Source organism: Rhipicephalus microplus, chromosome 10, assembly GCF_043290135.1.
Source record: "Rhipicephalus microplus isolate Deutch F79 chromosome 10, USDA_Rmic, whole genome shotgun sequence".
NCBI classification, from domain to species: Eukaryota; Metazoa; Arthropoda; class Arachnida; order Ixodida; family Ixodidae; genus Rhipicephalus; species Rhipicephalus microplus.
This window is the reverse complement of record NC_134709.1, coordinates 57,981,047-57,997,339: the sequence shown is the minus strand read 5'-3', so window position 1 is coordinate 57,997,339 and position 16,293 is coordinate 57,981,047. Positions and strand designations below refer to the sequence as shown.

Genomic DNA, 16,293 nt, shown 5'->3' with positions numbered 1-16,293 from the left:
TTGCTTCTTTGAATGTGATGTTTTCTTTGAATTTAAGAGTGATGATTTCTTTTTCTTTCTTCCAGTTAGGACACGAACGCGAATACGCGGTGTGTTCCCCGTCACAATTCACGCAGTGAGGCGTGGTAACACAGTTATCAGATGGGTGGCCGCGGCCACCACATCTTGCACAAGTTTCCTGACCCCGGCAGTTCTGCGAACCATGACCAAATCGTTGACATTTGAAACACCGTCTTGGATTGGGAATGTAGGGACGGACAGATAGTTTGATGTAGCCTGTGTCTACAGATGAAGGCAGTGTGCTAGATGCGAAGGTGAGTATTAAATGTTTGGTAGGTATTTCTTTGTTTTCTCGTCTGATGACGATTCGTTTCACATCTGTGACATTTTGCTCTTTCCACCCTTCAAGCAGTTCCTGTTCAGACATTTCAAGAAGGTCTGCTTCTGAAACAACTCCGCGTGAGGTGTTCATTGATCTATGAGGTGAAACAGATACTGGGATGTTACCAAATGCTACGAGACTGCCAATTTTTTCATAGTGGTGTTTTTCCGGCAGCTCAAGGAGAAGGTCTCCGCTAGCCATTTTTGTTACCTTGTATCCTGGGCCAAAGACCTCAGTCAGAGATTTAGCAACAAGAAATGGAGATATGACTCTGGCTTGTTTTGTTGGGTTTTCGCTGTGCACAACATGGAATTTGGGGAAACATTGTCTGGGTTGGCTGAAAATTGAGATGTCATCGGTGCGTCCCCTCTTAGGTGGAGGACGATCTAGTAGACGGGGAAATGCAGGTGTTCCCATAGGAGTGTAGTTTTTTTTTTCGGCAGCAATGGCGACCACCCACCATGGAGTCCAACCAGGGGACGCTGAAGCACTTAATAGCATAAGGCTGCAGACGCCAGCCGTACATTGCCACTATAACCAAATATAACTACTCAAGGTTGAGTAATTACACAAGGTTAACCCTTGCCGCCAGGAAAAATCGGAAGTAAATGGAAGAGAGAAGAAGACAGGATAGATTTAAAGACGAGAAAAGACTAAGATGTAGGAAGAGAGAGATAGGAAAAGGCGACTGCCGATTTCGCCTGGGTGGGTCAGCCCATGGGTGCCGTCTACGTGAAGCCGGGGCCAAAGGGGTGTGTTGCCTCTGCCGAGGGGCCTTAATGGTCCAATCACCCAGCATTGGCTCAACCCCCAGAATCCCCTTTTCCTCGGACACGGCAAAGCCACGCACGGCTAGGCGTGGGAGGGAGCCGAAACGCCCTCGTTAGCTCGGGTCCGTGGTGTCGCTGCACACCAAACGCCTACTTTCGCAGGCGCCCCTGCGGGGGTTTTATGTGTCCTTTTTTTGTGTGTTACATTGTTAATATTTTTGTCCATTGCATGTAGGTCTCCGGAATGAACCAAAGGCACGAAAGGCACTGGAGCAGAAACTTCAGACTCCCATTCTTGAGGTATGTGTGCCGCAAATCCTGAAGACCCTTTATGACCGCATGGCAGCGAGACTTGAACACTTCTTGAAATAGCTTGTGCCTGTGCGCGTTAGATCTAAACAAACACAGCACCCTGCAGCTGCTCACCTTAAGATACATTCTCGCACGGCAAAGAATATTTTTTGAGAAGACCCCCCATTGCCACTACTCCTGAACTAAAATAAAATAAAGTTTATTCCTCCTCCCGCCTCCTCGGCAGCTAGAGCTCTGTCGTGACATCTGTATTAAATGGGCATTTTGGTAATGACCTGCATAAATGTCATTGGATCTTGTAACATAAAATCATGACTGCTTCTCTTCGTCTACCGTCCATTTGTATTTTAGGATGGAAGGCTTGTCACTCAATCTAGTAATCTGCTGACTTGGGCAAAGTTCGTCACATTCCGATAAAATGAATATAAGGTGGTAATCTGGCAAGGAGTAATCAGGCTGCCTCTGCGGTCTGATGATACAGATACATTGAATTCTGTGAAGTAAAGGCTACTGTAGCCCTGACTATATTATTATTTGTGAACATGTAACACAATTTTAAATGCTTCAAACTTTTGTCTTCGGCAGAAAATAAATATCGTCCAGGGTCTAGCAACTTCGTGTTCAGACAGAGCTGCTTAGCAGTTTGAAATAAATATTTTGCATCATTAGCCCAACTTGACAAATTTTTCAGACTGGACTTGTCATGCTGCCGGAGCAACCATGGCTCGCTTGCAGCCCCGATGGGCTCATGCGGTACGAGGGAAACACGGTGCTCGTGGAAATCAAGTGTCCAGCCAGGTGTGAGAAGGTACCCATCATCGACAAGGAGGGAAAGACGATCTTGGAGTTTTTCGATTGTCAGGCTGGAACGCTGACCCTCAAGAAATCCCACAGCTTCTACACTAAACTACAGCTCCAGCTTTACATCATGAACCTTAGTCAAGCACTGTTTTATGCTTGGAGCCCTGTGCAGGATGACAAGTTTCTTTTTGTAGACAGAGACATGAATTTCCTTTCAGAGGTTGTTCCAAAACTAGAATTCTTTTATTTCACTTATCTACTTGAGGAACTCTCTAAGACAACTTAAACAAAAGTCTTCTTTTTGCTTTGTGAGCAAAAATTGACATGTCTCTCATTTGTTTGGGTTTTAAAAACACATCTATTATACCACCAAGTGATGCTGGTATGTGGTCGAGAAACTACAATTAAATGTCAGTAATGTTTTAGGGCCTGGTGGCTGTCACTCTACACCAAGGAGCAGTCGATACTGCTGGAATGTTTACAGACTAAAGAACAGGACATTCCTTTTCAGAATAAGTGCGCTCTAAAAAGCTATATTTTTATTTACGATTGTTTTCCACACTGCTCATACCAAAGTGTTAACTAAATATTGTCCACACGTTTCACGAATGTTGAAAAATTGTGTGTCGTGCTTTAGACATCTTTAGCTTGAGTGACTGGTTGCTAACCGAACTTTTTCCGAATTTGAAATTTGAAAGAATGGTGATCAACAAAGGCATAACACATTTGCCAACGCTGATGTTGCGAGATGCTTTATACTGTTGTTCCATTGCGTACATTGAAGTGTTTCGCACACACCTTCTCTGCATTCTTTACAGCTTTATAATTGGGCTCTGCATGTTCACCAGAGCACTGCAAACCTGTACGACTTTCTCCATCTGTGGAATCAAAGTCAGTGGCACACTGTTTGTCAACACATTGTGCAGTTTCAACCTCTGAATGGCACTCTCCACATGAATGCGCACCTGGGCGATGGTTAAGGTAGTCTCCATGTCTTCCCTCGAAAGCTGCCCTCCCTCGACATTGAAAAGCGGCATCACTAAGACAGCGCCCTCGTCTGCCATGGTGGTTTTTATCGCAGGAAACCCCTTATCGCAGAGCACCAAATCACCCGGTTCGATAAGCGACAGAAATCCCGAATCTCGAGTAATGAAACAGTCTGAATGTCTCCCGCCATAAGCTTTTGAAATGAACGACACCATGCCATTGGGAAGGATTGCTATAAGGAACTTCAAAGTATACGATCCCTTGTAGTGTGAGTAGAGGTAATGTTGAGCCTCTGGATCCATAGGCGTTTCTGTCCGGATTTCAGTGCAGTCAATGATGAACGTGCACTTAGGGTAATGCTGAACAAAGCATTCTGGGAGAGTGTCCTTGATAGCACACCGCGGGGGAGCAAACACCCACTTCCTCAGCTTTACGCTCAAGCAATCTAGTGTAACCCTGAACACCCGTGAGGCTGTATATTTACTTATGCCGAAAATGGCCCCCAGTGCTGTTAAGCTTACACCTAACTTAAGTTTCATCAAAAAGAGAACCAATCTGTCCTCTTTTGTCACATCTGACGACCGGTACCATTGCTCGGGCAGAAGGTTGAGCAGCATGCTGAAGACTGTCACTGTAACACTGCAGAGGTCCTGAAGTGCTTGCTCAGATGATTTCACAGACTCGTATCCAAAGAAGCCGCACCTCCTTGCCCATGTCTTTTCAGGATGGGTGACCTAGAATAAAATCTACCATTCATAAATATTCAAGAAAGGAAATAAAACTTTCCAATAAATATCTACTACGAGGCTTCATTTTTGTGTTTAGCTTCATCAGCTTTGCCTTTGTATTCGTCGAATGTCACTAAAAGGATGGGCAATGTGTATTGTTATTATGTAGCGACTTAAAATAGAAATGGTTATAGCACAGTTGTCAATGAACATGTCAAAGAACAGTTGACATCATTCAGCTTGCCCACTGCGCGGATATTGACCTTGCATGCAAATCTTAAGTTACGGGAATAGCTCATTCGAGCACCCAGCTTCCATAAGCAAGATATGGCAACAGCGTCTTCACCAACGGATAGTGTGTGCAGCTGTACTCAATGACAGAAGTTACTATAACCCACTCAACGAGGATTATCTGCAGCATTTAACCAACTGCTCTCAGTGCAGCCCTCGGATTATCTGCAGCATCTAACCAACTGCTCTCAGTGCAGCCCTCGGTAACATGGCTGAATTTTAAAAAGTAGAACTTGCAGGCCCAAATTTTATACTAATTCCAACGACAAATCTGGTTCGTTGGGCAGTAGTACTTCAGAACCAACTGCGGATACAAATTCAAATGCTTGGGATGAGTGCAGCTCCGTTCCGGAGGTTAGAGGGGTGAAAGGCAATTGACTAGAGTATAGAGTTGGGCATTTTGGTAAGACATAATTAATCAACGTAGCGCGTTAGAATCATAGGACAAGGGGAGGGACAGGAGGGAGCGCTTACTTCCAACAAAATTTTATTTCGAGGAGCGTACATATATATGCTCACGAAATTTGAATACAACAGCCAAACAGATGAAAAACCCCCTATTGCCATGCGCTAAAAACTTATGATCTCAAAAACGACAATTCTTTATCACAAAGACCGAGAGAAGGAGTGCTGACGCAGTTCAGCCCTAATCTACTAATCCTTTCTGCTTCAATAATCTCCCTTGTCACTTTATTTCTGTTTTTTTCCTATGATTACGGTATCATGAAAAAGTGGTTTGCAGCCACACGTGCTGCAATGTAGTGACAAAAAACAACCTCGACCATTTTTTATGTTGCAGGCGTGTTCGCGGAGCCGGTCAACAATACACCTGCCAGTTTGTCCTATGTACTGTTTACCGCATGAAAGTGGTATCTGATAGATTACAAATTGCGCGCATGTGACAAACAATGTTAAGTGCTTTTTAGAGCATCCCGGTTTTGCATGTGAAACAACTTTCATACACAAGTACGAGAACTTTTTCGGGGCAGAAAACACCACCTTTACATGAGCCCGCTCCCCAACCTTCTTCAAGTTGTGAGAGATTCCATGCAAATAAGGCACTACGGCAAGCTTCTGACGTCTTACTGGCTCAACATGAGGGAGATCTTGCTGCAAGGTCTGAAGCTTCTTGACCGGAATTCCTGCGACGGAAACCTGTACGTGAGAGGAGTAGCCAGCGTCCAGAAGTCATTCTGCTTGTTCCTTGAAACTAGCTGCCATCAGATGTGGACAAGACTTCTGTAAGGCGTTACTAAAGCACATGTTTACAATGCCTCGTTTTACGAGCTTAGTATTGACGGAGTGGTACGAAAGCAAGGGTTTGTTACTCCTCGGTTTGTACGTCCAACAAACTTGGTCTAGGTGAAAAATGAGAGCGATATATAAAAATCTGAGAGTGTTATTAACAGGCAACTCATGGGTTAAAACAAGGGGACTAAACCGCTCCTCGATGAAGTTGAGGATATCTAGGGCACAAAAAGTGGGGTCACAGTCAAGAAGAATGAGGAAGTCGTCAACAAATCTAAAGATGCGCATGATTCGGTTGTCACTAAGGTCACCGGAAACGGTTCTGTTGAGCTTGGCTAAAAACAAATCACTTAAGATTGGAGCAATACATGATCCAATACAGATGCCCTCCTTTTGAAGATGGGGCTTCCCGTTCCATTGAATAAAAGTAAATTGCAAATAAAAGGATAAAAGTTCCAAAAAGCTACTAGACGACATACCAGCACTATTCTGAAATGTTATGCTACCAAGCTTGTCAATGCACTCTTCTACACAACTAAGAATCGATTTGTGAGGCAACGAATAATACAGATCTTTTACATCAACGGAAAAACCACACATGTGCTGATTCAAACGGGATCGGACGAAATCAAGAACTTCATCGGAATTTTTCACGAGAAATGGGTCATCTACTGTTAATAGACCAAGCTTACTTTGTAAAAACAACGCAACATTTTTTTGCCATGTGCCATTTTCTGAAACGATAACATGACACGGTTTTTCAGGCTTATGTGTTTTCGCTCTGAAGAATACCTCAAAACAGTCTTTTTTGCTATTTATTATGTCACTAACAAGTTTACTGAGGTCGAGCTTTTCAGACATCTTTTTTGCCTGAGACTTGACTTTAGAAAGAACAACATTGTCGTAACTTTTGAAAACAGATGAAACAGATTCACTTGCTTTAGAACTGAAAAGCTTGTAAGAAAGAACGGCAAACCCTCCTTCCTTGTCGGCTGGAAGTACGACGAGGGCGTTGTTCCTAAGGTAGGCCTCCACTTTTCTCAGCGGCAACCTGGAAGAGTGTTGCTTCAAACGAAGGAGCACATCAGCACCTACTGATACACACCGGTCATGTTCCGAGTCAGTTGCCTTCCCAGAAATTTGGCGGACCAAGGAGAGCCTTTCGGGTGCGGAAAGCCTTGGCTCTACCGCAAACTTCGGTCCTAGTGACAGGGTATCCGACACTTCCGGGGGCAGCTGTAACGGCTCCAGCCTGTGAACGTTACTCATGCCTTCTTCATCCCGTCTTGGTGCCGATCTAGCCTGACTTCGCACACGTGCCAGATCACAGACCCAAATGGCCTCTGTAATTTGATGAATGGCGCGCTGAAGTTCATGAAGCTGTCTTCTTTGCCTGGCATCATCTCTGCTATTCAGAATTTGAAGCGAAAACCACTGCCAAAGCAGTCGCACTTGCCTTCTGAACTCAGTCCTCAGAATCTTGCACACTCTTATGCCATGTCCGACGGAAGGGGTGAACCCACCAAAGAGTATCCGAACTTCTTCAAGGAAAATTTTCTTTCGCATACAGAACGTAAGTCTTCGTGCACGGCAAGTGGTGTGGGCTATCAACGCAGCCGTTATAGACAGAGTAGGAGGAGAACACATAAAAGGGCCCGTTGTACTAGAAAGGTAATTGACTAGAGTATAAAGTTGGGCATGTTGGTAAGACATAATTAATCAACGTAGCGCGTTAGAATCATAGGACAAGGGGAGGGACAGAAGGGAGCGCTTACTTCCAACAAAATTTTATTTCGAGGAGCATACATATATATGCTCACGAAATTCGAATACAACAGCCAAACAGATGAAACACCCTCTATTGCCATGCGCCAAGAACTTATGATCTCAAAAACGACAATTCTTTATCACAAAGACCGAGAGAAGGAGTGCTGATGCAGTTCAGCCCTAATCTACTAATCCTTTCTGCTTCAATAATCTCCCTTGTCACTTTATTTCTGTTTTTTTCCTATGATTACGGTATCATGAAAAAGTGGTTTGCAGCCACACGTGCTGCAATGTAGTGCCAAAAAAACCATCTCGTCCCCTTTTTACGTTGCAGGCGTGTTCGCTGAGCCGGTCATTAATACACCTGCCAGTTTGTCCTATGTAGTTAGTGTTTACCCGCGTCGGGGTGTCAGCGCAGCGTTACGTCAAAGTTCACCGAAATACCTGACGTCATCGTGCATCAATCAATCAATCAATCAATCAGTTTTATTTCTTTTCGATAAGAAGAGTACGGGAGTAAAAGCTTGATAAGTTGACGAGGTTTCGATGGCCTCACTATATATATATATATAGGAGGCAAACCATCACGAAGACGGACAATAATGCGTGAAGAATACATAATGGTGGCTTGTTGAACGGTGAGCGAATGGTGGAAGCTATGTGAAACTGCGGGAAATGCGAAAGCTTTAAGGACAAAAAAAAAAGGGGGGGGTGCACTGGGATAAATTCAGTCATCACAATCCACACAGAAATAGATAATTAAGATAACGTTTGTTTTGCAGCTGTCTTACATACCCTGTGAGTTTTGCTTTATTCTTACGTTTTAACTGGTGGAGAGTGGGTGTAAAATTTTATCATTATGTTAGTAAAAAGAGAGAAAAAAGAAAACTGTCATTTGTATCGCTGGAGTGCGTCGAGCATCAGTTCAATTCATGCCAGTCCGCTGTTTAAAGAGAGTGTGCTGATTAGTCGAGAAGGGAATCGGTCTCGTGACAACTAGTAGACACTAATGAAAGCAATAAAGCATCCCCACGAATGCACTAATTTAGCATCCCTCGCCGTATACTTCTCGAAAAAACAAGCATCTACATTTCATCTGAAAAAGTGGATTAACAAATTTTTCATTCCGAACGTGAGACCAAAACTAAGTGCTACTCACTGCAATTATTCATGGCACTAGTTTAAATAAACAACAATAACTGCCACAACCAACCAAAATGAATGCAGTGGTATTATAGCGATAACACCTAGAATTAATGTTACATTTCATTAAAATTTGATATTTTTTCGCCATCAATGGTAAACTGGAGCCCACTGTAAAAGCTATCCTTTGATAGCTTGACAACGACTTGGACACCTATCAATAAATACTTTGGTGGTAAGACATTCGCAAAAAAGCAGATAAAAACTAGGTAAGGCTTCGACATAACTAAATTGTAGTACCATTCAAATCAAAAGAACACATGGATATGCATCATTGAGTGACGAAGACATTACTGTACAAATCCATCATCTGTTTTGTGGTCTCGAAATGCGTGAAAGTTGGCGAAAAGCAACGTGGTGCGAAGTACCTATATACAGTAGCATCAATACACTATGATTGAATCAGAAGGTCATAATACTATAGAAATATAACGGCAGCGCAAGGCTAGAAAAAAATTTATGTAATAATATTGATACAAAACAGCCGCTAAACACGGCTGCATGAAAGAGGAGGACGAAGTGGGTTTTTCCGTTGGATGCTGGTCTGGCGCCATCTTACTCGTCGAGTTCTGTGCGCTGTAAATAGATCATTAAACAAGTTACTCGTAACATTATTGGTGGAGGTGGACGACCCCTGTACCTCGATGGAGACGCGCAGCGGTCGCATCATCGGCGAGCTTTCGACTGCTTCGACTGCTGGTACTTCCTCTACGCCGCCCTCGTCAGTCCAAGCCACCACCTACGTCACACTCCTGCACCTCCGGGATCCCGGCACTTTCTCCGGTGATGGTACGATCGATCTCGACACTTGGCTGAAGCGGTACGAGCGCGTCAGTGCAACTCACCGCTGGGATCCCACGCTCATGCTCGCCAACGTGCTTTTCTACCTGGACAGCACTCCCCGAACACGGTTTGAAAGCCACGAAGCCGACATAACGAGCTGGGATCTCTTCAAAGAAAAGATACGTGACCTGTTTGGCGATTCATCTGGTCGTCAGCTCGCTGCGAAGAAGACTCTTGCCACACGGGCCCAGTCTTCTACCGAATCGTACGTCTCCTACATTCTTGACGTTTTGGCCCTTTGTTCCAAGGCCGACCAGTCCATGTCCGAAGACGAAAAGGTTAACCACGTATTGAAAGGCATTGCCGACGATGCTTTCAACCTGCTGGTTTTTAACAACATCTCGAGCATCGACAACATCCTTAAAGAATGCTGACGTCACAAACAAGCTAAAGCCCGCCGTGTAGCCCAAAACATCGTGCGCCTTCCGAACACAGCGGCCACCTCTTCGTGTGATGACGTCTTCCACCAGGCCCCTCCATGTGACAACCTCACACGCATCATTCGTCGAGAGGTCGAGGCAGCACAACCGGTAGCCGAGCCACGACATAATATTAGTGCACGGTGCTCCCCGTCAACTTCTCACCGACCGTGGCCGCACGTTCTTATCAGCTGTCGTTCATGAAATCCTGAGGTCTTGTCATACCAAGCACAAATTTACTACGTCGTACCATCCCCAGTCAAATGGCCTCACGGAGCGCCTTAAAAGGACCCTAACCGATATGCTTGCCAAATACGTTGCGCCAGACCACCACGATTGGTACATTCATTTGCCGTATGTGACGTTCGCCTACAACTCATCTCGTCACAACACTGCCGGATATTCACCCTTCTATTTACTATATGGCCGGGACGCGAGTTTAAAAAGGCGAGCGGATAGAGCCACCCACAATGCACCGCGGCCCAGCGCTCTTGGAGGCTATGCATTTCCGCCAGCCTAACTGTGTCATTGCGCTGTCGCTCCCCGCACTTTCGTATAGTGTTGTCGGAGGCTGCTGCTGCAGCCTAGCGGGGGGCCGCGCTCGCGGAAGGAAGCCCTGCCAAGCCATATGGCCCTGCAATCGGATGCTCGCGAAGTAATCGTGTGCGGCTCGTCTGACCGAACATGCTGCACTGAGTTAAATACTTGTGAATAAAGCGTGTGCCCCCACCTCTCACTGTCGCAAAGGCGCGTTATTCAGGACGCAATAAAGCCAAGTCGCCACTACGCCTGTTGCCAAGTGCTCGGAAGGAAGCCCTGCGCCGAGTAGGATACTCGCGAAAGAAGCGTGTGCGCCCACCTCCCACTGAACAAACGCCCTACGCCGAGTTGGATACTCATGAAGAAAGCGTGTGCCCCACCTATCACTGCTGAGTCGCAAAGCCGCGCCGTTCAGGATGCATTGATGCAGAGTCGACTGACTACGCCTGATACACCTAGGCCTGCTGCGAAAAACGCCGCACCGGAGATTACTGAACTCCACTTGGTGAGTTTTTGTTAATTATCAGCATGCTGTTATTGAAAGCGCGTTTCTGATACTGTCGTTTTAAATAAGGCTACGAACTGAGTTCGGGCAGCAAGGACAGAAATGTAGTGGTGATACATGCGTGCGATCGTAAAATCCTTGACAGCATGCTGTTATTGAAAGCGCGTTTCTGATACTGTCGTTTTAAATAAGGCTACGAACTGAGTTCAGGCAGCAAGGACAGAAATGTAGTGGTGATACATGCGTGCGATCGTAAAATCCTTGAAAGCCTGCGCGCAAAACCTTGTCGTGCGTCACTACCACAATGTCGAAGCTAAAAGTAAAGCATGCAGCCTCAAGACATTGTCTTTAGTCGAACTAATTTGAGACAAGAGAATTAAACTTATTGGAGAGCTCTTCGCGGATGTTTTTTTTTTTTTCATGGCTTCACTGCAATACGGCCCCGTGTTCAGGTGAAGGCAAGTTAGACTCGCAGTTATCCTCGCCCGTTTGTGGTTGTCGCTTTTTTTTTTTCGCCCCACTGTGTTATTATGGGATCTGAAAATAATCTGCCACCCTTCTCTATGAAACTGTCGAGTGCACTCCATGCGGCTCTACTCTGCATGATGTCTCCTTTGAGAGGCTTCTTCAATAAAAGAATGTATTAGGGCAAAGCTTACTAAAATCACAGCTGCCAACTGTTGTAACCACTATACCTATGCAAAAATAAATATACAATACATGAGATAATAATTTATTAACATGAAAACTGTCCCATGAGAGAACACTGAAGGTATTTACAGGAGAATGGCACAACAAAGATAACACTTTATGCGTCAAGCATAGACATACGTGAATGTACACATTGGTGAGTTCATGTATGAACAGTCATGGTAATAACTTTGAAAAGCAAAATGAACTCTGTTTGCAGTGCAAGCTGAAGGGAAAATGAGAAGGGAGACAGGAAAGAGCGTACTCTTTCCTGTCCCCCTTCTCGTTTTTCCATCAGCTTGCACTGCAAGCAGAGTTTTCAAGTATGAAACCAACTGGTCTGCAAAGAAGTATTGATTCAAAAAGCACAAAGTCTTTGTTAGAATTTCAGTGGAAGCGGCATAGCAGGCACGTATATTAAATGGACACTATCGACACGATGCTGTCATGCCAATGTGTGTAAAGTACACAGATGAAGCATGGTGCATACACAGGCAATATCAATTTGACTTTCTGTTGACCAGAAAGCACTATACTGCACTTAGGCTCAGCCATCTTGAGACTAGAGTAGGGCTCTGTTGTTTTGAGCTAAAATTGAAAATGCAAGTGGCACATCGGTACTAAAAATGTGGGCTCGGTAGTTGGCCATCATATAATGATGCACTGGATGATGTGTTCACAGAAGGGCATACTATTGCTGACAGCACAGGTAGTTTGCCGGGTTAACACATAAGTGTGCATTGCAGGGAACTTGGTGGTGACAAGTGGTGTTCTGGTACCGTTTTATACATTGAGTGATGTGGGCCGACAGCACTGAGGACCAACCCACCACATCTAGTGGTGACCTGCAGGTTACGGCATTGAAATCCCGGCCGCGGTGGCAGTCTCGATGCAGCACATTGGAATGAAAAAAAAAAGGATGAGTGCACTATACAATGGGACGGCGTGTCATAACGCAAAATAGCTCAATTGGCCGCTATCAAGCAAGGTATCAAATAAGAATAAACAGCAAACAACAAAATGGAGAAGATGAATTAAAAGAAACCATACTAAGTTGTCAATACACTGTAATGTTGCTAATTAGATGAGTCGGAGCAAGAAAAATACGGTTAAAGTCTAGAAACGCGCGCGACTACACTTTCTGGAAGCTAATAGCAGTTTCTTGAGGTGCCTTCTGGGAGAACCTCATAGGGTACTTTAGTATTTCGCTGTAAAACCTTGTAAGGCTCGAAATAGAATCATAGCCCAAAAACCTTCTCCGAAAATATGTCTGTGCCCCAACGGGTGTTTCATAAATGATATTGTTACTGGTAGATGACTGAAAACAGGTATATTTACAATATATACAGTCACATTAATGCGGGTAAAAACAACTGCGATAGCGAGAGCAGGCACCACCTAGTCCTTCACTTTTTCGTCCTCTCTATGTGAGCGGCACATATTGTTACCCTCCGGCGGTGAAGGCACAGACTCGGTGCAGTCAGAGAAAGACGGTATAGAGGTGGTTATTATACATGTGCGTTGCGGCAGCCCGGTGTATGACATGGCTTCAGACGTACAACGTAAACGATGTTGGTACGGGGTTGAGTCGACGAAGACAAAGATAATTCAATTTCTTAAGTCCCGACGGTCACTTGGCGGTGCATAGGGTACGGTTCGGAGGGCGAGAACAGTAGCTTTGTAAAAAGCTCAATACAGCGTGCTGGAGACCACAGCACAGGAATCCTGGAGGAAAGTGAGTGTTTATATGACTGCTCTCGTAACGAAATCATTGGCCCGCTTGCGAGTCGGTTAGCCGAATGCACACAAGTTGACGTGTATGGTCGGCATGGGCTATAGCTTATTGAGCATATTCAGTGGGTGGACATGTTGAAGGAGGCATCATTGGTGTCCATAGGCAACATTGGATTTCAGTGAGATAAAATAAAGGCGAACAGCCAGCTGCCTCGTGTTACGACGTATATGTTGCACAAGACTAAGACATCTTGTATGTAAACCATGTGCAGCTTTTTTGAGGTTTGGGCACGGCACGAGAGTTCTTTATGTTGGCGTGCAATGGGCTTTCCAAAAAGGTGTTTCATGTTTTTTGTTTACATACGTCTTTTTTTTGTTACGTACGTTTAAATTCTCCTCGTGTGTGTCGAACCACACGCTGGCCCTACCCCTGAGGTAGTACCTGACGTTTGCAAGCATCAAAGTCGAATCCCAGCGGTTGGTCTTGCTGCTGCACTCTTAGTTGGCCAGCCACTTCTCCACCTGACTGTTATCAGCAGTCCTGCAGAAGGGGCCTGGGCCTCGGAGGTGGGTCACGACAATGTGACTGGGTGCTTTCGGCATAGCGGGGGCTGAATCAGCAGAATCGTCTCCCGGCATGATGGACTGTCCAAGAATACGCCCGCTGCGAAGTTCCGTTGTGTGCTCCTGATGTGCCCAGCACTTCCACCAAAGATATTACAGGGAGATGACAGAAAACGAGTGTATTTACAATATTCATAGTAACAATACTGCGGTTAAAAACAACCACGATGGCCAGGACAGGCACCACCTAGTCTTCTAACTTCTTCGGTTTCTAGGTAAGCGGCACATAACAATACTGTCAGTGTCGTGGTTTTGGGACATTAACCCCCCCGCCACTCAAAAAACGCAATTGAAGAGCTCGTTACTCCTGACGGTAAGGCGAAACAAAAGTCGCTCATGGCGGAATGGCACAATGTTACTGCACAACATTGATGAGTATCTGATTGTGACTTGTGAGGGCCACACCTGGTGGATCCAAGAGACTAGTGGGATTAGTGGGCACCATTCTTTAACATCAGCTTTGACAAGGCTGTATGCATGATACTGAGGTAGTAGTGCAGAGCCAAATGCTTCTGCCTGTGGCTAAGGTGACTAATTGTAAGGTTATGATATTACAGCTAGTGCGAGGAGTCGTTCTCGCTTTGGTTCAATCAAAGATGAAGCATCAAGTGCAGCGGTGGCGATGAGCTGCTCCTTCGCATAGATTTAGGTTCACATTAAAGAATCCCACATGGCCTAATTTGATCCGAAGTCACCCACTGTGGGCCCCGTCGCGGTGGTCTACTGGCTAAAATACTTGGCTGCTGACCCGCAGGCCGTGGCATTGAATCCCGGCTGTAGTGTCTACATTTCCGATGGAGGTGGAAATGGTGTAGGCCAGTGTGCCCAGATTTGGGAGCCCGTTAAAGAACCCCAGGTGGTCGAAATTTCTGGAGCCCTCCACTACAGCGTCTCTCATAATCATATGGTGGTTTTGGGACGTTAAACCAACACCACCTAAATGAGTTCAGGCCTCTTCACTCCGGCACACCTTCGTGTGACGTCATTCAACTTTGCCCGAGCCTCTCACGCCAACACCACCTAGCTCACGCCGTACCAGCAGCGTTTCCGCGTGTCCGGGCATGTTGACAGGCAAGGAGGAGGGCGACCTCTCTCGAGAGAGCGAGCACCGTGGTAGCCCGTAGCTTTGCGGCAGAGCCGTAAGTTGTCCGAGTCTCTGACAGGTGGCGGCAGCCGTGACAATTATTTCACTCTGTCGTTGAACGAGACCACGCGGCCACGCCGTGCGCGCTGTTTCGTGTTGCAGTTACCGCTTCCGCCAAATTTATTTCGTTGACGAATGGATCCTGAGACATGGGGCGGTGTTGTGTACCCAAATGTCGAGGGAGCTATGACAATGGTCCGAAAGTCCGCTTGTTTTCTTTTCCGAGAGACGCTAAGCGAAGAGCGGAATGGCAGCGGGCTGTGCGACGGAACGACGTCGACATGAGGCTGTTAAAGGACCCCAAGGTAAGCTGCATCGAGCGTACCCCTTCAGAATTAACAAGATTTCTCGTAATTATCCCAGGAGATTCTAATTGGTGTTTTTTTTTTGTTCCGGTCACGCGCAGGTTTGCGAGCGTCACTTCAAGTCGGAACACCTGCGCACAACGTCAACGTATACGGACTGCGATGGACGAACCATTAAAGCTCCTATGAAGTTGACACGGCTGACTCCAGACGCCTTCCCAGCCATTTTTCCAGACTGCCCTTCGTATATCTCGGATTTGCGCACGTCGCGAGAAGAGCCTGAACTGAAAAGGAAGCGGACTGAAAATGAGCTACTCCAGAAAGCCATACACGAGTCCCAAGCAGCGTTTGAAAAAGAAGAAAAACAGTACAAAGTTTGTAATCTGGGTGAACTGATTTCTCGGGTTAACGAGCGTCCAAATAAGAAGTTTTGGTGTACAACAGCCTGCAAGACGTGCCTCATCGTCGCCCACATCGAACCGGCGTTGCAAGCTCCGGAGATGCTTGTATCTGTGGTGGTTACAGAGGATCTGTCCGTTTTCGTGTATTTTAAGTGCGCTCCGTTGGTGTCGGATGATGTGTGCATTCCTGATGAAGTCCGTGATGTCCGTGTGCTGGACAACCTTCTAGACAGCGTGGAGCGATATTGTGAAAAGAAGGCCCGTCAACAGGAGGACAAGGTGGGAGGAGTGCTTAGGCTTGTTTTATCCTTGCTGGATGACATTTGTGATGATGAGCTGCATGATGATGAGAGGGCTGACGCACTAATCTTCCTGAAGGAGCAGTGCAAGCTGCTGACAAAGAAGAGTAATGGCGTGCGGTATTCTGCAGAGCTTTTAGTTTTTAGCAGTATATTGCACACAATTTCTCCACATGCTTACAAGTTTTTTCGCCACAGCAACAAGCTTGTCTTGCCGCATGACACTACCATCAAGCGAGTTTGTGCTGCACATGATGTGAGCCCATCGAAAGGGCAGTGCGAAGAAGGTTTTCTGAGGTA

The 16,293-nt window shown here is 45.8% G+C and overlaps 1 protein-coding gene across 1 annotated transcript in view; it reads right to left on the bottom strand.

Annotated features, from left to right (window-relative positions):
- Positions 1-2,085: 2,085 nt before the first annotated feature.
- Positions 2,086-16,293, bottom strand: part of LOC119181056 (uncharacterized) — a 55,875-nt gene continuing 41,667 nt past the window's right edge. The window contains exon 5 of the mRNA XM_075875738.1: positions 2,086-3,986. Within this exon, the coding sequence (XP_075731853.1) occupies positions 3,078-3,986 (909 nt within the window). The 3' untranslated portion in view covers positions 2,086-3,077. The remainder of the gene's footprint in view (positions 3,987-16,293) is intronic.